Source organism: Pararge aegeria, chromosome 6 (genome assembly GCF_905163445.1).
Source record: "Pararge aegeria chromosome 6, ilParAegt1.1, whole genome shotgun sequence".
NCBI classification, from domain to species: domain Eukaryota; kingdom Metazoa; phylum Arthropoda; class Insecta; order Lepidoptera; family Nymphalidae; genus Pararge; species Pararge aegeria.
Genome location: NC_053185.1, coordinates 16,401,807 through 16,423,064, shown reverse-complemented (window position 1 = coordinate 16,423,064; position 21,258 = coordinate 16,401,807). Strand labels below are relative to the sequence as shown.

General features: G+C 37.9%; 2 protein-coding genes across 13 annotated transcripts in view; one reads left to right on the top strand and one right to left on the bottom strand.

The window, feature by feature from the left end:
• The window catches only part of LOC120624456 (rho GTPase-activating protein 23), a 497,253-nt gene extending 493,983 nt beyond the window's left edge, over positions 1–3,270 (top strand). For 10 of the 11 annotated variants that reach the window (XM_039891015.1, XM_039891008.1, XM_039891011.1 and 7 more), the window contains one exon: positions 215–3,270. In XM_039891015.1, the coding sequence (XP_039746949.1) occupies positions 215–1,059 (845 nt within the window). In that variant the 3' untranslated portion in view covers positions 1,060–3,270. The remainder of the gene's footprint in view (positions 1–214) is intronic. The other variant, XM_039891019.1, reaches the window with a different exon arrangement.
• A 5,038-nt stretch (positions 3,271–8,308) lies between these two features.
• The window catches only part of LOC120624248, a 31,092-nt gene continuing 18,142 nt past the window's right edge, over positions 8,309–21,258 (bottom strand). Inside the window, exons 14-17 of one of the 2 annotated variants that reach the window (XM_039890687.1) lie at positions 18,039–18,368; positions 16,978–17,154; positions 14,906–15,045; positions 8,309–12,859 (exon numbers count right to left, since the gene is read on the bottom strand). In XM_039890687.1, the coding sequence (XP_039746621.1) occupies positions 12,740–12,859; positions 14,906–15,045; positions 16,978–17,154; positions 18,039–18,368 (767 nt within the window). In that variant the 3' untranslated portion in view covers positions 8,309–12,739. The remainder of the gene's footprint in view (positions 12,860–14,905; positions 15,046–16,977; positions 17,155–18,038; positions 18,369–21,258) is intronic. The other variant, XM_039890688.1, reaches the window with a different exon arrangement.

Below are 21,258 nucleotides of genomic sequence, written 5' to 3'. Positions count from 1 at the left end.
ACATTCATAAATAACCAACTAACGCTTTTGATCGGCGGCTGCTGTCCGCACGGCTTCCGGCGCTCGGGCGTCGCTCGCGGCGTCGCATCTCGCTGTACATACGCCACTCATGTCATCCATCCACGCGCCCAGCGCGACCCTCACTAACCGCTTCCGTGCCAGTGTTTCACGCGCCGCAACGCGGATTGAGCCTAACGCACTCGCTTTGTTGTAGGAGCCGGAGACCTGGTGTCTTCCCTGACGAGCACGTTCGACCAGAAGCTGCGCACGCTCAACAATTCGTCGCCTCTGGACGACGGCAGCATCCCTTACGCGGACGAGTGCCAGGACGACGACGAGGGCAAGTCCAGCGGCAGCTCGCCGTCGGACGCGGGCTCGGTGCGCGGGTCGTCGCCCGTGCGTGCGCGCGCCGACCAGCTCAAGGCGGCGTGGCTGCGCTCCGCCTCGTCCTCGTCCGACGAGCCCGACGCGCGCGCGTGGCCGCCGCCGCGCTCACAGCGCGCGCCGCCCGCTCCCGCGCCGCGCACCGACGACGACTCGGAGAAAGAGAACTGCGGCGCGCTCGACGAGGCGTTGCTAGACGACGAGAAGGACATAGACACGCGCTCGCAGAGCTCGGGCGGCGACGCGCGCCCCGACAACGACAAGCTGCACGTGGCCAAGCGCGGCGGCGCCGACGCGGCGGCCGACGCGGAGCGCAGCAAACAGAAGCGCGCCGAGTCGCTGACGCGCGACGCGCCGCGCGTGCTGCGCTCCGAGTCGCTCAACTGCCGGCCGCAGCGCTCCGAGTCGCTGGGCAAGGGCGAGCGGCTGGGCAAGGCGGAGAAGGGCGAGTGGAACGCGGTGCGGAGGCGCGAGGCGGGCGCGTGGCGCTCCACCAAGCTGAAGCGCAAGAACGGCATGCCGGAGCGCGGCATCAAGCGGCGGCACACGGTGGGCGGCACCAAGGACTTCGACAAGGACGGCTGGGCGGCGCGCCACACGCGCACGTCGTCGCCCGACCTCACGGCGGCGTGGCTGCTGCCGTTGCCGCGCGCGCCGCTCGAGTCGCACGTGTGACGCCCGGCCGCGCGTTTCGTGTGGTGCTCCGACACCTGGCGCGCTAGAGACGGTCCTATGTTCTTGAACGACGCCCGCGGGCGACCCGCGTCGTACCCGCTCGAATGCGGCGACGGTTTCTTGTCTTTCGTTACGAGAGAGGCTATTATTTGATTCGATTCGTTTGACTGAATAGATTAAGTCACAAATTTCTTAATATTATATTGTGTAAGTAGACGAAAATAATACTCAAAATCTTTTGTAATATGGTGCGTTCTATCTTGCGCGTTACCTTGATCCTTGCGACAATTTAAAAATCCGAAACTTACTTAGGTGTCTATTAAAATAGTATATGATGATTATATACTGAGATTGGTTTCGTCTGCAATTTTATCAATTGAATAGTGCAATACAATTAATATAATATTGACGAAGAGAACGTATAATTATAAACGTAAAATTTATTAGTGGAATCGTAACTGAACTCGGCTCACTATATAATGCCAAAGAATGATAAGGAAGTGACCCGTTGAGGAAATAAATAAACGCGATACCGTACCTCACGGTGGGAGAATAAATCAGAGACCACTATCATAAGTTGGTTCTACAATGCTACGAAAAAAGTGAAGCAACGAAACGTTATCTAGAAAATGATAACATGTATTTTCTTTAGTAAACTTTCGCGTACAATATGTTACGCTTATTGTCATTATATCCCACAAATCTACATATAGGTTCGTAGTTATGACTCCCTCTGTAGGTATTAAACTACTTTTAACGGAGTTGGTGTGGGACTAAAGGTGACTAAAAAGAGTGCAAATAAAAGCAGCATAATATAATTTAAATAAGTGCTATTAGTTTGTAGTTAATGTTAATATAGAAATGCCGGAGGGCTCACTTTTAGTCTTAAGATAAGTGATAGAACCCTGAAGGTATATATAAATATGACATAAAGCGCTATAACACCACTCTAGCTTTTAAGGACTGTTCGTTTTAGAGCTAATATTCTTAGGTACTCCAAGAGGTTCTGATGTAGAATGTGATTAAAATGGTATTTTAAAATAAATATACATGTACGCATGCGACACCTTGCCATCGCGGGTTAGCACTATCAAATTTTCATGCACAATTCTCAATTATTAGATATTTTATGAATTTTGAAGTTACCTTATAGTGTTTCGTTTGGCAAGAATGGTCGATGCTAAAAATTTTAGCTACTAATTTTAATATACCTACATTTAAGCCTTATATTTTAAACGATTTTAAAGACGTCAATGGATATATATTTTAAAATAATGACGCAATAGATATGCTATGAAATAATTATTGTAATAATAAATTATTGAATGGTCATAGTTCAAAAAATCACTAAGTTAACTTTTACGGATAAAGTTTTCATGGAACATAAAAATATGTATCCCTAGTTCATAACCACTTGTTTATTCTGAGCTTTTATATCAACAATAAAAACAGCTAGAAACTTCTATGGTAATGAATATCGGGAATTTTAAGTTTAGGGCACTGGTTTTTTGAACTTTGCCTTTCAATTGACTATGTAGGAGGCGCAGTGGCTTGTAAGAACTGCGGTAACTCATGTAACACCACACTACAGTGATATAATTAAAGTGATCCCTTATAAGCTTTGTAAAAAAATGTACATTTATTGTATCCTTAATTTATATTAAATTTGTTATCGTAGCTTTGTTGAATGCAATTATTTTTTTATTGTTTTGTTTATCGAAGAAAGTATTCTAGGCTAAATTCTATTGTTATTTATTTTCGAGTTGTAAAATGTATTTGGCATATTTCCTCTTTTATATTTTAAATATTAATAAACACGAGCAGTTATGTAAATATTTTCCTGTAAAATGTTTTAGAATTTCGTTCATTAATTTCTTTTTAAATTTTTATACCATCGTAAGTTAAGACGATCTCAAGTTTGTTGAATGTTTGCAAAGCGTTCCTTTTAAAGTTTTATTTGTAAATATATCATTTGATGTAGGGACAGTGAATTTACTAATTTTTACATGCTATTGCGGTAGCGGTAGGCGAGAACTCGACACATGAGATTTGTATTCAAGGTAACCTATTCATGCTCTTCGTATAATCCGCTATAAAATTCAATTAAACACAACTAAAGACATCTTAAAGATTATGGTTGAAACCAGATTTACATTATTTGTCATTGTGTATATTTTGGAGAAATGAAAATAAAAAATATTAAAGAATTTACTTTGTTGTATGATTTTACCTGCGTATCACACGATCACACAAGGCTAATGGCGACCACGCAGTGGAAGGCGCAGTGTTGGTAGACTCATTACGAGGTGGACACACGACATAAAAGGAGTGGCAGGAAGTCTCTGAATCCATGCGGCACATGTTCAGCAGTGTAGGTCCTGTGAATGAAATGATGATAATTACGATGAGCACACGATTGAATTTTTTAGTAATCGTCGTTATGACGTCAAAGAAAAATGGACCTAATGTTTACTTACATTACAGTCGCAAATTCTGTAATAATGTTTTTTATTTTATAAATGCTCAGAGTACAGGCTGTAGAAATGTCGAAAGTATTTATCTGACTTTCCAGTGTTTTGTTTTCTCAACTAATGCAATTGTTATAAATACATCCAGATTGAATCAATCTGGAACTACAAATCTGATAAGGGCGTTCCACACCCTAGCCACGTACCTATAAAAGAAAACGTAAAACACTCATTAGGAAGCGCAAGTAGGTAGGTCTGATTTAATTTAATATTAAATGAGTACAACATGCATTTTGACAGTAAATTTATCTATTTAGTAGGTAGTTATTATGCAGATTTACTTGAATCTTTAAAAAACCCGGATAAATGAGAGACGGACTGGCACTAGAAGGATTCCGTAACATTATATAAAAAAATTATATCTCTTGTATGTCCCTTCAATATTTATTTTATACTCTTTTTTTATTGTAAGTATTTCTTAGTTATAGCGGCCACAGGCTTATTAATTATCAAATCACATCAAAATGGTTAGTATAACAGCACCGAAAAACCCGCAGAGGTTTGTCCTCGGTGCATATCTGCAAAGATTACCTCAGGTGTTTAATTAGAAGAATAAAAATCCAGCTGTGGGAAAAACATACTTGCATTGTAGAACCGAGCTAAATGCTGCAAGACTTTTACTGTCAGTAAAGATCACAACCTTTTTGTATCTCGACGCTTCCACATATGCCAAAGCCTCTGAGATTGCAAATAATTCCACTGACATAATAAAAACATTTGAAGTTATTTTAAATAAAACGTTATTAGAGCCGGAGTCATGAAACGCTGCTCCCGAAATTTCGCCTGATTTAGAACCATCCGTATATAATATATGACAATCACCATATTTGTTCAATCCTGTACCTACAATACAATTTCTTAACGAATTTATTTCATAAAACCTTTTAGCCTGTTTAATACTATCCAAGTCTGTAATTATGACATTATTAATGTCAATATTTGTGACCCAAGTAATCAAGGTGAACATTTGCAGAGGACTACATGAATGTAACTTCTCATGCTTAATTTCATTATAAATTATAGGCACTAATGGAGTCTTTCTTCTCCGCCAATACCTACTATTTTGACAGAGTGTAACAGCTATTTAACAGTTCAATAGTCGTATTTTTAGAAAAGCTTAGAGTTCTAAAGCAGTACTTAGTTGCTAAATAATATCTTCTCAGATACAGCGGCAGTAGGCATAACTCCGACTCCATTACATGAATGGGTGTGGTCTTAATAAAACCCCCAATTATTCGCAATGCCTGGTTTTGTATTGTATCTAACTTTTGTATGTGACTTTTTGCACTATTGTCATATAAAAAACACCCGTAGTCAAGCCTACTACGGAGCAAAGCTATATAAAGTTTTCTTAAATGCTTTGGGTGAACCCCCCAAGACGAACCAGTTATAATTTTTAGTAAATTCAAAATTTTCATTGTTTTTTGACTTAACTCATTAATATGTTTGCTCCACAGTAACGACCGATCCAACCGATTAACAGAATCAGGCGCCAGACTACAAAGAAGTTCCTCACACTGTTCATCCGATGCATAGCTACGATTATTTGGAAGGCCCTTGATCCAACGCATTTTACGCAACATATCTGAAGATGTTGCTGTCTGATTGTGTCACAAAAGTTTTCCCAGGACTTCGACTTAGCCTCACATGCTTTACGCTGTACCTCTAATATTTTAGACTCCAGTAGCTGTAAGTTATGGGGTGTAGGATTACGTCGCAAATTCTTTAAAGCAAGTCGTCTTTGTGCTATGAGTTTAGATAAACTGGGATTCCAATAGTGTTTTGGCACAAATTTTTGACTAGGGTTGGTACAAATTTATATCGGCCGCATTATTTATAATATCTAAAAATAAATCATACATACTCTGTATATCATTCTGGGATCTGATAATTAAGGATTCAGCTATGCACTTTCTATAACAATCCCAGTTTGCTAATTTGAAATTTCTTTTGGATGTTAACTGCAATTTATCCTTATATACTAACAAACATTTAATTACTACGTGATCGCTACCCAAATTATTATTACTTACCCCCCAATTACAATTTATGGCAATATCGGTAGTGGCAAACGTAATATCTGGAGAAGTTTCTTGTAAAGTACTATTTACTAGTTTAACTCTAGTTGCATCACCATTATTTAGTTAAATAAAGTTATTTTCAATGGAAGACTCAAACAAATAAATACCCCGAGTATCGCTTTTATAGGATAAGTTAGTGTGGTGGCCGTTAAAATCCCCTGCCACCAAAGATGACTTAGAAAATGTGGAAAATACGTCATCCCAATCATTCTTTGTTTTATAAACAGATGATGGACAGTAAATAGATACAATATCCTTTAAAAGTTTACAGTTAAATATCTTAAGATGAATATTTTCTATGCCTGCATTACTAAAACTTGTATGACACACTTGCGCTTTAATTGACCTGTGAACAATAATTGCCACACCCCCGTATGCATCCAATCGATCCTTTCTAAAAATATATAACCATTAAAACTAATATTGGAATCCAGCTCGAGCCACGTTTCACTTACCAATACTATATGAATTCGTTCCCTGTTTAACAAAATTTCGAATGGTAACCTTTACGGCCTCAGACTTTGTGAGTTCCATTGGGCTAATCTTAAATTAAAGTGCTTATCCATTAAAAATATACTTTAAAATATTTTGCAAAAAACCTTCCCCCACTAATTTAATTAACACCGATGACAACTCTTCCCACACAATTTTCATAACATTTTAGATTTTTTCTTCAATTTCAGTCAAAAAAACCGCCTTCAATTTCAGCCAGCATTGCTTAAAAGAAAAGGCAGTAGACTCTCTCTTCCGTTTGCCCATCTCCTCCTCCTGACTATTCTCCTGCTCCGATTGGGTTTCTTCACTATCCAACGTCCACTCTTTACTCATTTGCCGTCTCTTCTTTTTCTTTTTACGTCTTGTAGGTCCAGGAACAGTCATTTCTTGTATCCTTTCAGTATCAAATTCACTTTTGGCATCATTAGCTTCTTTATTAGCTTTCCCCCTATAAATTTGACTTACTAGAATATCCCTGTATGATAACTTATGAGTTGTGATGCCTGCTATTTGGCTCATGGCTGTAGTTTCATAATAGTTCTTCTTAGCTAGATTTTTATCCTTCTCTTTTTCCAAATAATACTCTAGTGCTTTTCGGTATGTTACTCCTTCTTCACTCATAACACGACGAATTTCCTTTTCTTTTTTAAATACTGAACAAGATTTATCCAAGGATATATGTGGTCCTTTACAATTAACACATCTAAATGATTTTGTTTCACAATTAACATGATTTTCCCCACATTTAGGACAAATTATCTTCCTTGTAGGGCATGCCCGCATTAAATGTCTAAAATGCCAGCATCTGGAACATTGGGTTACTGGAAACCGTTACTGAACCGTTCCACTTTGAGCCTGCAACCATAAGCATAGACATAGCTAGGTAATGTAGAACTTCTAAAACTAAGTCGCAGTTTCACTATCTATCCATTTTCCGTCTTCTGTTAGCCTCTTTAATCTTTTTACAGAAACGATCTCACAGTCACAAACAAACATTTTCTGTAATTCTTTGTCATTAACTTCTAGCTCAACCTGCTTTATTATGCCGTAAGCTAAATTAATTTCGTGAGTAAATTGACATCTGTATCCCAAATCGACCAGTTTAGGACAGTTTAATAGGATATCTGCATCATTTTTCGATGCGAATGTCACTATTACTTTGTAGGGGCTTTTATATTTAACTTTCAATATGCTAGGTATACTTAGTGATCAAAGGAACTTCGCAAGGCTAATCTGTTTAGGTAATATCTCCATTTGATGTTATAGAAATTTCATACAAATTCTCGCTTACATTTATTTGTGTACTACTACGAGCGATGCGTTTTCGTCTTCTCTCCACCGTCGTAAAGCCCTCATCACCGTCTACATCATCCTTTCCGCTATCACTCCTACCTCGCTTGTCCGGTTTCATTAATATAGGTGAGTCTATTCTTTCCGCGTTCTCATTAAATTGTTGCTCATTTAATATATTAATATTTATACCGTCACTTTCACTCACTACCGCCAATAATTGCGTCTCCCTTACTTTTCTCACTCATTTTATTTTATTTTCGAATGCGGGTAGTTATATAAAAATATCACCACCGAGGAACGCGCGCTCGCTACCGCGCACCGCACGCAACTGAAGACTTATTTTACAGGGCCCTGCCCTGTAAAATAAGTCTTGTAATTTTAACTGTTGAAAGAAATTTTGTACGAAACAGGAAGGAATTGTCATTCCTCGTTGTTTACTTTTATATTTTCTTTTGTTACGTTACGGTGTCGAAAGAAAACCTAATACCTAGAATTATGTTCAATATTAGGTAATTAAATCCAGGTCGACCGGAAGTGCCCTTCTGGTTATTCTGTGCAGGTGTGTGCTGGTTTTTATAGTATAAAAGTTGGATCCGACACACATCTAATTTCCTGAAATCGTTTGAAGCCATTAGATTCAGCAATAAGATATGCCTGTAAACCGGCATGCCTGGAAATAATCCATAATGATCTTAAAGGCGTGTGAAGTATACAAAGCAGATCCTAATAAATCCTTCACATTCTGAAAGCAGAGCCGTGTCCTATATTGTAATGGGTGATGATTCCATCCTCAATTTATAACAAAAGGTTTAGATAATTTTGGTTCATCGTATTTTAAAGGAAAATGAAAGATGAAATTTTTAATGCTTTATTACATTCATTTAATGACATCAATACAACAACCGACAATCAAAAATATATTATTATGTAATTTGTCAAATCAATTGTACCCATCATGTAAATTTAATTAGGTAAGATACCAAGTCTTACCTTTAATCAAACGCCCCTTTCATTGTCTACGCCCTCTCGGGCCAGTACACATCATTACACGATAAATTAAATTAAATTATACCGATTATTATTTATTTTTATACTGATAGCTTCTAATAGTGTTTATAAACATCAATACAATAAGCTAAAGCACAAAAATAAGCCTTAAACAAAAAGCACTTAGCGCTCAAACACTTAGCTTACTTTGAACTTTCAGTCAACAACACTACGTCACCTATGCCACAATATGGCCGCGTCTGGACTGACAGCTAATATCTTTTGAAGGATATGTATTCGATACTCATAAAGGGCTCGTATTAATAATATCACATTAGGCTATGAACAGTTTCTCAAGATCAATCTTAAGATTGGCAATTACTGGAAACCAGATTTTAGCTCGATAGTTTATCTATACGGACATCTTGGGTCTAGACGCTAGATAGAGCCCTTTACAAGAAAGACCTTAACTCGCAATGTTATTAATAAGGATTGCCACTCTCAATTTTTGTATTTTAAAACTATATAACTTCTTGACCCCTAAACAACATGGAAGAAACCTAACTTGTATATTTGAGGAATTGTAAAAAGAAGTAAAGAATTAATGAGATTTACCTGTAGATAATAAGATAAATCCATACCAGTCCAGACTCTGGCCAATGCACTTATTGTAATATCGCTACAATTAAACAAACATTAAACTGACTATTTCAATATCTGTAAACTGGGCCCCAATTCCCAATGAGATTTCAATTCTTGACTGCACCCGAAAATTATTCGTCGTTAAATTTTGGCACTGTTCATTCTGACCAAATTCACATCAGAACTCGAGCTTACCCTTCCCATACCCAATGAACTCGACATTGGACTTGATTTTGAAAAGCAGTAAAGTTAATAATGTCATATAAAAAAATAATTTAAAATATATAAACTCGAATTAATTCTTTTACATAAAAAAATAATTTAAAATATATAATCAAAAATTTCTTCACAGCATCATCGTATTCTTTTATTTACCATACCGCTCAAATCTTCTAAAATCCACTCTCCACGCACGTTTCGCATTGTGCTTTACAAATCACAATTTTTAATTAATTTGCTTAGCACAAATAAAAATGCATTTCGTAACAGTTGCATAAATAACAATTTTTTCGCATGATATAAAACTCACATTTAAATGCCGTCTATATATATATTATTTCAATAAAATTTGATTCAAGTCGGTGTTCATCTGGTATGAGTTGTTATTTGTATGAAGATCTTAATAGTGTGTTACAATTGATTGATGATGGAAAATCAGAGCCCTGGAATGACTCTTACCTAATTCAATATCGGACATCAATATAAGTTCAAAAACTACCATCAATATTAATTACCAATAAATCTACTCCGTGAATATTAAATAACATGAAAACAACTTTAAGACGTGTGTTTTAGTCAAAGCATTTGTATTATCGCTCTATTTGAAACGAAGAAACTGTGAAACACCTGTCAAATTCTATTCATCTATGACATCAATCTTATAACCAGAATGTTTTACAATATTAATACACAAATGGTCTTTCCAGACATATCAGGGTCAGTGTGCCCCTTAACTGTTCCGTCAGGGAAAAAAATGCGTGCATTTGTACCTTTCACTGCATTATGCATTAGAATCGTCAGTGTTCCGGAACATTCATAACCACACAGTTTTAGTAAGTACAGGTCCACGCCCTATAAAATGAAGAATCCACAGTTTGCCATTTTTTTTTATTAGTCAAAAAATTCTAAACGTTTAGCACATACTTTCATTTATGCCTAATAATTAATATAAAACTTAATCCTCCGGAAAACATTTATTATTAATTTTATTAACTTTAAACTGCTATCATATAATACAGTGAACTTGCAGATCCTACATTGTTTGTGGGGTCCCTGACCCTAATGTCTGAGCGGACCCTAAACATGTAGCGATATACACGAAGTCGGAAACAGATAACATTTCTACTGACACGGGCATTGCCTTAACAATAAATACGGGAGATCAAATTTTGAGTACACATTATAATGCCCAAAATAATTTTTACTTACACTTTCATACACATCTTAACAGGGTGCCAAGTCAGAGATTTACTACCTCCGTTTACTCACTAGTTGGCGCTGCGTCGATACCACATAAATCGTAGCTAATTTACACGCTATCGTATAAGTAAACGTAGGTAGAAAATCTCATACTAGGCACTCATTACAACAATAAAACTAAACTGAGTTTACCCACAGCGGGTTGACGCAAGTCCCTTGCTCTCTGCAATATCTTGACAAGTATAATCAAATTATGCCATGGCTCTTATTCCAAGATTGTAATATCGATAGTTCCAACATTAATATCTCATATTAGTTGGAACACTAAAAAAAAAAATTCACAAAAATCGGTATCCCTGAACGAAATACTGCCTTTGATTTAATACAAAATCGCTTTGTGTTGACCAGCGGGGTCAGTAGTCAGTACGTACAGTAATTTTATAAAACTGTCTTGTTGGCACGCACTTGCAATGTGATCATTTTTTTATGAGATTACCGAAAACCCAAGTTAGGGTCCCAATTAACTTAATGGTTGCGAACGAGAAAAACTCAGAGTAATAGAGTAATGGTACCGAAAGCTGCATTTATGTATTTAATGTAATAAAGGTGACATCTATATTCCGTTCAACTGCCTTGTGCTTGTCTCTCGTGGCGTGTTCTACTACGGATCACGAAGTCCTAAGTTATATTCCCGGGTAAGGCCTAGAATGGGTTGGTAGAATAAGCTTGAGTTTTGAATTTGATAATTGTCATCGTCCACCTCAGCAACTACTTACCTACTTTAGGCCATTGGTCCTGGTTTATTATAACTAACATGTCATAATAATCGTTAAAATCCACCAACCCGCATTGCAGCAGCGTCGTGGGTGGAATAACTCAGTGGGAGATTAATAAAGTAAGAATGACAATAATAATTAATTCATTGCATTAAACATGGGTTACATAATAATATGAAAAAAATTTGCATGCCATTGCAAAACAAAATAGGTGCAACATAAAATTGGTCCAAAGGGCAAAACATGTTTGTAACATATTATGTAACCCATGTTTAATGCAATTCTTACTTACTTTGTGATCCATAGTAGAATGCAGCTTTCGGTACCATTACTCTATTACTCTGAGTTTTTCTCGTTCGCAACCATTAAGTTAATATCGAGTATCGAGACAATGTAACAAGTTACAACATTTTAGAGTCGCAAATCACTACTGATTTTTAATTTACAAAGTGTGGACGAAAAGTTTAAAACGTTTTACTAAGTATCTCAGATTACTATTTTTGTGTCATCATCATTACACCGCCATCATATGAGAAAAAACATTTTACTATCCAAAAAATGATCCGGTTAGTTTATGTTTATGTAGTTCAATCACTTTAATATAAAGTCCAACGCATCAGTATTAATCCACAATCACACCAAACAACATAATTATTATTATTCAAAAATATAACGCACCAAGAAAATTCTAGTAAATGCAATATATCATTCTGATTTCTAGATAAAAAGGTAAATTAAAGTAAGAGTCTAAAGAATATCGAAACACTGATGTCATACTAAAATGTTCTGTTCCTTATGACTACCCGGTACCGTAACGATTTTTGTTTGACAAAGTATTCGCTACTGACCGTATGGACGAATTCAAACTTTAATGAAAGGAAAATAAAGACCATTTTAGTATGCGATACTCGAAAACTCAGGACGCTTAACGTGCTAACTGTCCTTCAAAAGTACTATACTTACGTAAGTATATACTTGAACATCGGAGTAAAATGGATCGTATTGGCATTGCATTAAAGCTTACATTTGCCCACAGTTTTACCTAGTGTTTAAAACAAAAATCAGAAGTGCAGGACTCCACAACCAGCGACATTAGGTCCATTTGACTTTTACGATACAGAGTTTCATTAACGAAAACGACTCTTCGATTGCGAGCGAGCAAATCTTGTACTAAGAATACTGAACTTTTCGTCAAAAATTGCCAAACTAGTTTCTCTCAGACATTAGTTGCTTGCGCGAATCGCGCACACACAGACTGCGACTGTTTGTCACACACTATCACTGTATGTCACACACAGTAGTAGATGCCCAAAATAAAAGTTCAATGTTGATATTCGCGTCGGTAGTGCAGATCATCGTCGTAGTCAGCCAAGTCGTAAGACAGCGGCGTCTGCGGTTGCGATTGCGGCTGGACGTGCGGTTGCGGGTGCGTTTCTGGTTGCGGGTGAAGGGGACAGGGTCAGTCGGTGCGCGGGTCGCGCGGCGGGCTCCAAGGCTGCACGGGGGGTGCGTCGTCACATTCCGCCATGTTTGCACCCTCAAGCGATAGGCTGTTTAACAGCATATCGAACAGAGTGTCCTGAAATTTAATATAGAAATATTAAAACAAAATTACAGTTACTAAAAACGTTTAACACTCCACATATCAATTAACACTGTTTAGGCGTGTACTCCGTTCAGTACCCTTAGGATGAGTTCGGCCCCGTTGCAATCGCAGAGTCGTTTTCGACTGTCGAAACTCTATGACGCCAAAGTGGATTTGATCTTATAATACTCAAATTCAAATTCAAATTCATTTATTTCAAGTAGGCCTACTTTATAAGCACTGTTGAAACGTCAAGTATGCATGTTTGTGCGACTCTACCACCGGTTCGGAAAGCAGATTCTACCGAGAAGAGCCGGCAAGAAACTCAGTAGTTGCTCTTTTCCAACATCAACATTTACAATCATTTTGCTATCTTGCGGGAGATGAGAGCGAGGCTGGCTGCTTCCACTCTACCTTGTCATTGAGGAATTCATCAAATGTATAAGTAACCTCGCTGTACTAGATGCGTTTTTACACATTTTTTAAATGTATGCATTGGTAGGTCAAGAATTTCCTTAGGAATCATGTTGTAAAAGCGTATACTCTACCCCACAAAGGAGTTCTGCACCTTTCGCAGACGATATGCAGATATCACTAATTTATGACCGTTTCTGGTAAGTCGATTGTTAATTTCAGCTTTTGATTTATAAAGAGTAATATTTTGCCTCACAAAGACTATATTATTATAAATGTATTGCGAAGCTACTGTAAGAATACCTATTTGTTTAAATTTTTCACGAAGCGATTCGCGTGATCCAAGTTTATATATTGATCGTACGGCTCTTTTCTGTAGTATAAATATACTTTCAATATCTGCAGCTTTTCCCCACAGCAAGATCCCATAGGACCTAATACTGTGAAAGTATGCGAAATAAACAAGCCTAGCTGTTTCAACATCGGTAAGCTGTCTAATTTTCCTGATTGCATATGCAGCAGAGCTGAGTTTACTCGCTAGGCTTTCTATATGGGTACTCTTTTAGAGTGCCTAATTCTACTGCTTAGAGCTGCCTTAAGAAATTTGGACGAATTTGAACTTTAATACAAGCTAAGTTTTGTAGTGGCTGACTAGGCATTGCGCGGAATATTGTAGGGGCTGACTAAGCATTGCGCGGTAGGTACGTCAGGCCGCGCACTGGGTAGCCAGTCCCTAGCAACCGGCCGTCAAGCGAACACGCGCTTGTTGAATAAACTGTGGTCAAAAGGTTCGAAGAGTATTATTACCAAATCCCGGTACCACGCTCCCAGCAGCAGACAGAATCCTAACAGAGGTGAACACACCAAACCCTCACAGTTTCATTTCACAACGTCATTACTCGATACTCGAGCAGTATATTATTTTATTTATGACTTAGTTTAATAATTGACGGACCACGCCGGACCATCTGTTGGAATGCAAGGAAAGCGTCCTGCAAAGTGCCACCCTATGAACATCAACCTAAGGCGTAAGTGTTAAGCCTCATATTCCTATAACTGCCCGGCAAACACGCCCATCATACCTGAACACAGCAATGCTGCTTGGCGGCAGGTATAAGCATAAGCATTATAACAACAAAATTTAGAGCTTAAACCCACCACACAAGTAGTAATAAAATATAATGGCTAGCAGTACAATATGTTTGATGGAATGAATAATGCACATATACATAACATAACTGAAAACGTTTGTTCAGTTGCATTAACTATGTTAATTATTAGTAGGACTTAATAATTGGAAAATAAAAAAAGTATAAGAACATCATAAAATCTGAAGTAATATCATCCTATGTATTATTTAATTGTTTGACGAGTGGACAACTCCTTGCCAACGCATTCACACACTTCAAACAATAGTTTGTAAAAAGATAAACTGTTGTTAGTTCGAGTTTACTTGACGTTGAATCGAGTGTGTGAAGGACGTTGCCATCGTCCCGCGCCTCACACGGTATTCGGCTGAGACTCATCAGAGCTTAATGTTCAAAAATTAACGGTGCGTTAGTGATGTTAGTAGCGGCGGTATAATAAACGGTGCGTTAGTGATGTTATTAGCGGCGGTATAATTACGTTGTAGTCGAGAACCACCTCGACGTCGTCGGTGTCGCTGAGCGAGGATGCCGAGGGCCAGTAGCACTCGCGTAGGGCTGCGCCGCCCTCGGCGGAGGTCGCGGAGTTGCCATGAGCCGCGTTGGACCAGCCAACCGAGCCTATAAATAGGTAATTAGTTAGTTACAGTAGTTAACTACCTTCAGTGTCGGATTAAAACTTCTTAACTCCCTCATAAAGAGGTGGGCCGCGAGCAGTGGCGTGCATAGAGGGTATGCACATTGTATGCAGATGGTATAATATGAAGATAATCCGCAGTACAAGTTATATAAAACTTAAGGAAAGGCATTGTAAGAGTTATAAAAAGCATACCCCTAAGTATTTATAACTCGTACTGGAGATTTTCTTCATTTTATTTCATCTGCGTATCCTGTGTATACCCTCTATGCACGCCACTGGCCGTGAGGCGTCCTGTACTTCAAAAACGCAACAAAAAAAATATGTGCAATGGTATCAAGGCTTGTCCCACGCTTTGAAAAATTATGACTTAGTTTCATAATGTGTATCTTTATTATTTGTGAAGCTATCTATTTCAACAAGCTAAGTTAATGCTTAGGTGACGTTACAAATTTCTGTGCCACGAGCTTAAAAAGGTTGGGGACCTCTGGACGCCTCTGGAGTATTAAGTGGTCGAGACTATTAAGTTTTTTTTTATTCCACTACAAGTTAGTCCTTGAATGTGATCTTATCTGATGCTGAGTTAGTGTACTCCCACTTATAAATACACAGCGCTAACCATTGCGCCAGGCAAGAAAGGTCCTCAAAATTCTTATATTTTTAAATTGGATAGGACATTGTCTTATTTTTTTTATTACTTTTATTTATTATTTATGTACCATAAAATGTGATACAAGTAGTGTACAAATGAAAGCTTATCTTTATAAAAGATCTCTTCCAGCTACCCCAGGATGTGAGTAAGATGATTTTATTGTGGTACAAATAAAGGTACAATATACTAAATGATAACTACCAAAAATATGCAATACAGAATAAAATTTGAAGATATTATTAAATGCAAAATACATAAAAATAATTTAATTAATATTTACTAATATACTAATATTTACTAATCCCTACTGTTAAAGGTCTAATATCTACACAATATGTTACTAGCGCATGACATGTTTTTTTGTTTTAAAAATAAAATGTAGTCAGTGTCACTCGTCAATGCATTAGGTTGTTTTATTATAAATGTCAATATAAGTTTGTTTGTTACGATTTCACGCAAAAACTCCTTAACTGATCCTCATGAAACTTTGTACACATATTCTTGGAAGTGTTAGAAGTAATATAGGATACTTTTTATCCCGACATTAACCTCGGTTCGTTTGGGAGTGGGGATGAAAGTGTTTGACGATTTTACACCATAACCGAAGACAAATTATTACCGATTTAAATAATTATTTTTCTACTATAGAGGTTAGGTGTATTTAATTTTGCCCAAAATTTGTGTTGATCTGATAAATGTGGTTGGAGATAAAGGACAGAACTCCTCAGCGGACAGCAGCAAACCCCTCATTTAATACTTAGCGATACTGAATACTTAAAATTTTTTTAGAACTAAAACTAACTAGAATGCCACATCAAAAAACAAAATCAAACGCAGACTAAGTCGCGGGCAACAGCTAGTATACTAATATAATATTTACTCTTTATTTTATTGAAGATTGAAACCGATTAAGTAACCTTTGAGTTTAAACTGCTTACTACCTAACAGGTTACCCCGCCCGCAAGTGCATACTTGTAGCGGCATAAAAAAAAAGCCTGCAAAGTGTGAGTCTGCAAGAAATCCTGCAAACAGCAAAAATGTCATGTCTTTTGTGTAGGAGCTCCCTTAAATATTTATTTTATTCCGTCCATTTTTGTTATAGCGGCAACAGAAATACATCATCTGTGAAAATTTCAACTACCAGCGTTCATGAAATACAGCCTGGTGACAGATGGACAGCGTAGGTAATAATAAGGTCCCGTTTTACGCTTTGGGTACGTAACCCTAAAGAAAAGAATTATCGGGGGAACTTTCTCACACATACCTGGTACGTTGTCACGATGTAGTTGCCCTGGGGACAGTGGTGGGTTCCGCGGTGACCGCTGGGGACGTCGGCCGCGGCTGGGGTTATTGCGCGGGGGTCGTGGAGTCGCGCCCCCGCAATTAGTTCGCGGCAATGTGGGGTCGCTTTGTGACGACGTGGCCCAGTTGCGTTTTGGAACTAAGGACAAAGTTAAACCCCCGCCTTATAAGAAAAATACTTACATTTTAAGCGTAACGCAATCTATTGGTTATACGTGTTTACAAGGAAGAAACGAGCAGTAAGTAAAGTTTTCAAATTCAAAATTCAATTCGAATTCATTTATTTATTATTTGCACACAAATAAAAATACAGAAGAAGAATAAAAGAAAACACAGACAGAAGAAGTATACAAGGCGACCTTATCGCTTTGTAGCGATTTATTTCAAGTAGGCCTAATTAATATTTCGAAACGTCAAGTCTGTATGTTTGTTGTGTCTCTACCATCGGTTCGGAAGGTATAGAATCTCCCTTCCGAACCGATTGTAGACAAAAGAAGAAAGAAGCCGGCAAGAAACTCAGCAGTTGCGCTTTTCCAACATCAATTATTTACATTTTACATTTTAACATAAATTTTGCTATCTTGTGAGAGATGATTAGTGATAAAATAGCAACTCTGATACCCTCTTTATATTCTTTCACAGAAGATTTAAATATTTTTGATGAGATAGTGTGAGAAACTCTAACGTGTTTTTTATCAATTGATTATATCATTGTCAGTTTTGGACAGTGAAACACAACAGATATATTAGTGCAATCTAAAATGGCAGATCTAAAAGTATACTTTTTATCACAGCTTCTTATGCTTCCTGTGTGGTTTTTTTTTATTTTAGAAATTTGACAACTACATTCATTACATCACGTATGTTTGGTGACAATCGACAAGCAAGATGGCCGCCGCAACAAAATGGCGGATTAAAAGAAACACAAGTTAAGAGCTAGACTACTAGATACTATTTTTGTTTTTTGGTTTGTTCAATTTTTAATTCATATAGTTATAAAGTTATATTGCATAGGAAACTCACCGTGCTTGCTACTCCGCGAACACTTGGGCGTCAGTCCATTAATGCGCATGAGATTCAACAGTAACATGTCCGTGTGCGCAGCCGTCGACAGCTGCGGATCGTCAAGCCTCGCGGGCGTGGGTGTTTGCAGCACCGTGTGCGGATGGTGATACGGCGAGTACGGCGAGAACCCGGGTGGTACGTAAGGCGAGTCAGCGGGTGACACCGGCCCGTCGCTGCCGGCGGGTGTCACCCCCCGCCCGTGCACCGCGCACAGAAGTCGACTTAGTATATCGCCCTCTTCGTTTGGCCGGCTAGAATCACCGCACGCGCCCTCGATATCGTTTTCTCCTGTTAAGAGATATGAAAGATTTATAGTAAAATTAAAACATTCATTTTAATTGACTATGAGATGGTGTTAACAAAAAGAACTGCGACTGTGCCTAAATTAACGATCCTTAATGGTTGCTAACTTAGGTAAGGGAGACAGCAGTTGTAGAAGATGATAAATGAAAATAACAAGTAACGAGGACGCCTGATTGTGAAACATCGAAACTATTTTGAATCGAAAATATGCATAAAAGGTTGGTTTATTTGTAAGTATTTTATTTAAAGGATAAAATATGTAAGTATTCTTTATTGAAAAATGTTATGAAAGGGGAGTTCGATTTTGTTATATATGCCCTCTTCATTTGGCCGATTAGAATCACCGGACGCGCCCTCGAGATCCTCTATATATATTTTTCCTGTTGAGAGAGATGTGAGATTCAAAATAAAATCAAAATATTTATTTTCATTGACTTGACATTGATAACAAAAAAAACTGGCTGTTCGTAAAGTTTGTTAATGGCTCTTCATAGACCAGGGCGCGTTTGAAACCCTCTTGTGAAGCATGAAGGCTAATAAGTGCCTGTTATGACTACATGAAAAAATCATTTTTGAATATTAATTATCGTGTGTGGTGACGGAGCTCAGCATAAAGTTGACACTACCTTCTCTTCCCGGGGGTGTCGTACGAGGCGACTAAGTGGACTGTTATAGGCAATAGCCTTGCCTAAGTAATAACTTCTAATAGATTTTGTTAGGAAATAAACGAGGTACGTATTTCTTATTTTAATGTATTAATTTCAAGTATATAATTTACCTTTGATATAGAATGTGTTCTGTTTTCAAATAAATAAAATATTTTCATGGTATTGTATTTAATTATAAATGAAAAATTTAACATCAAGAAATATTTGTATCGAAAATACTGGGAAAGTCAAATCATCATCTATTTAACTTATATTTAATAAGGCTACAAACAAAAATGAAAAATATACTCAAACAATAAACTTAACGAAAATATTATTTAAGTTTGAAAAAATATATATATATTAACTTATCAATTGAAAGAATATAATAATACCAAAAAACATTTGAATACCATTTATATTAAAGTATCAATTTATTACAACGTTATTCTACTTTTAAATACTTTTTCTCTACTTTGAGAAATAACGCAAGTCAAGTTGAATTAAAATGCAATTTAAAGTAAAAGTGCACTGGTTTTGCTATTAATTGAATAAATTCTTTTTAAATATTTTGTCTTTGCCTTACTGATTGCACTAGCAGTAGGTATTCCAAGATAAGTCCCATTAGAATAAAGAAATAAATGCAAATATATCGTTAAACCGATGTAAGCTTGAAAATGGCATAACAAATCTGTATACCCACAAACGGTACATCCTGCTTTGTCATATTGGTTCGCTATCAAATTGCGCTTAAAACCGAAGAGCAAGGCTTGTTTTTGATGACCCTAAAATAACAAGAGATAGGCCCTTATTAAGTAAGGCGTTACCTCACTCGTTCCTGAACGAAATAGTGCCTTATTCAAGTCCACCCAAAGCCAAAAAAATTATGATATAATATATTATAATAACATTAATTAATTTAAAAAATGGCAATTGAATGAACACCAGTACCCTTAGTACAAGATTCGCAGCTCGCTCGCAATAGAAGAGTCGTTTTCAAGTATCGAAATACCTGAAATACCTGATCATCAGACAGAGTAAAATGGAACTTATATGCCTGAATTCTTCAGCTAGGGCAGAACAATTCAAAAACAAAATGAGAAGTACGGGATTTGCGAATCTAAAATGAGTACAATAAGGACCATTTTACTGTGATGGTATAGTTTGATATGCGAAAACGTATCCTCGATTGCGAGCGAGCAAATTTTATGCTAAGATACTAGTACTTGTTAGTCTAAACGACTGGGCCAAAATTAAAGATAGCCTTGGTGAATCCAACTTCCGTAAAGGAGACAGCAGTCGTAGAAGATGAAAAATGGAAAATTTGAATAATAACAAGAAACTAGGACGCCTAGCAGATGTAACACATCGAAACTATTTCGTATAAAAAATGCATGAAAGGATGGTTTGTTTAAAGAAAGTAAGTATTATTTATTTTAAAATCCTACGAAAGGAGAGTCCGATTTTATGCCTAATGTGCATTCGCCAGTAATGTGACTCGCAGCATTAGAAAAAGGACAAAAAAGGACTTTGTCCATTGCAAAATTGTTCCAGTAATTAAAGTAATGGTGTTGGTTGAAGGGAGGAAAAATACAATGAAAGTGAGCTCGATTTTATACTCAATGTGCGTCGCCACAGTCTAATCCGCAAAGGTATTTTACATCAACAATGTCAAAACAACATATACCTAACGTACAAATGCAATAATGCCCCGGTAACTCGATTTTGTTTTTTTGTTGGTTGGTTTATGGATATTTGTGTATATGGGACGGGGGTAAAGTCTTTAAGGAAGGTTCAATGTGTGTGATAGGTGCTGTCGTCGGCATCACAGCAATCACGGGTGGGGTCACGGGTGCAGCGGCGCGGGCGGTACGGGTGCGCCCGCAGGCGGCGACGCCGAGCCGGGGGCGCGTCGTCAGAGCACAACGAGCCCGGGGACTCTGCCAATGCGCACCACGAGCAGCCGCTATCGGGCCCGGATGACGGTTCTGCAGGACGGGAGCGGGATTGGGAAACGGATAGGGGTAATCTTGCAGGAATGGAACTACTTAAAATCGTAACATGACCGCATTCAAGTAGTACCATCATCACTCCAACCGATTGACTCCACAGCTGGACATAGGTATTTTGTAGGGAGTTCCAAAATCCACGGGCCTGGGCCCCTTGCTTCCAGTTGCTCCCAGCGACTCGCTTGACCTCGTTAAGAGCCGAACATCGCAGCAAAATAG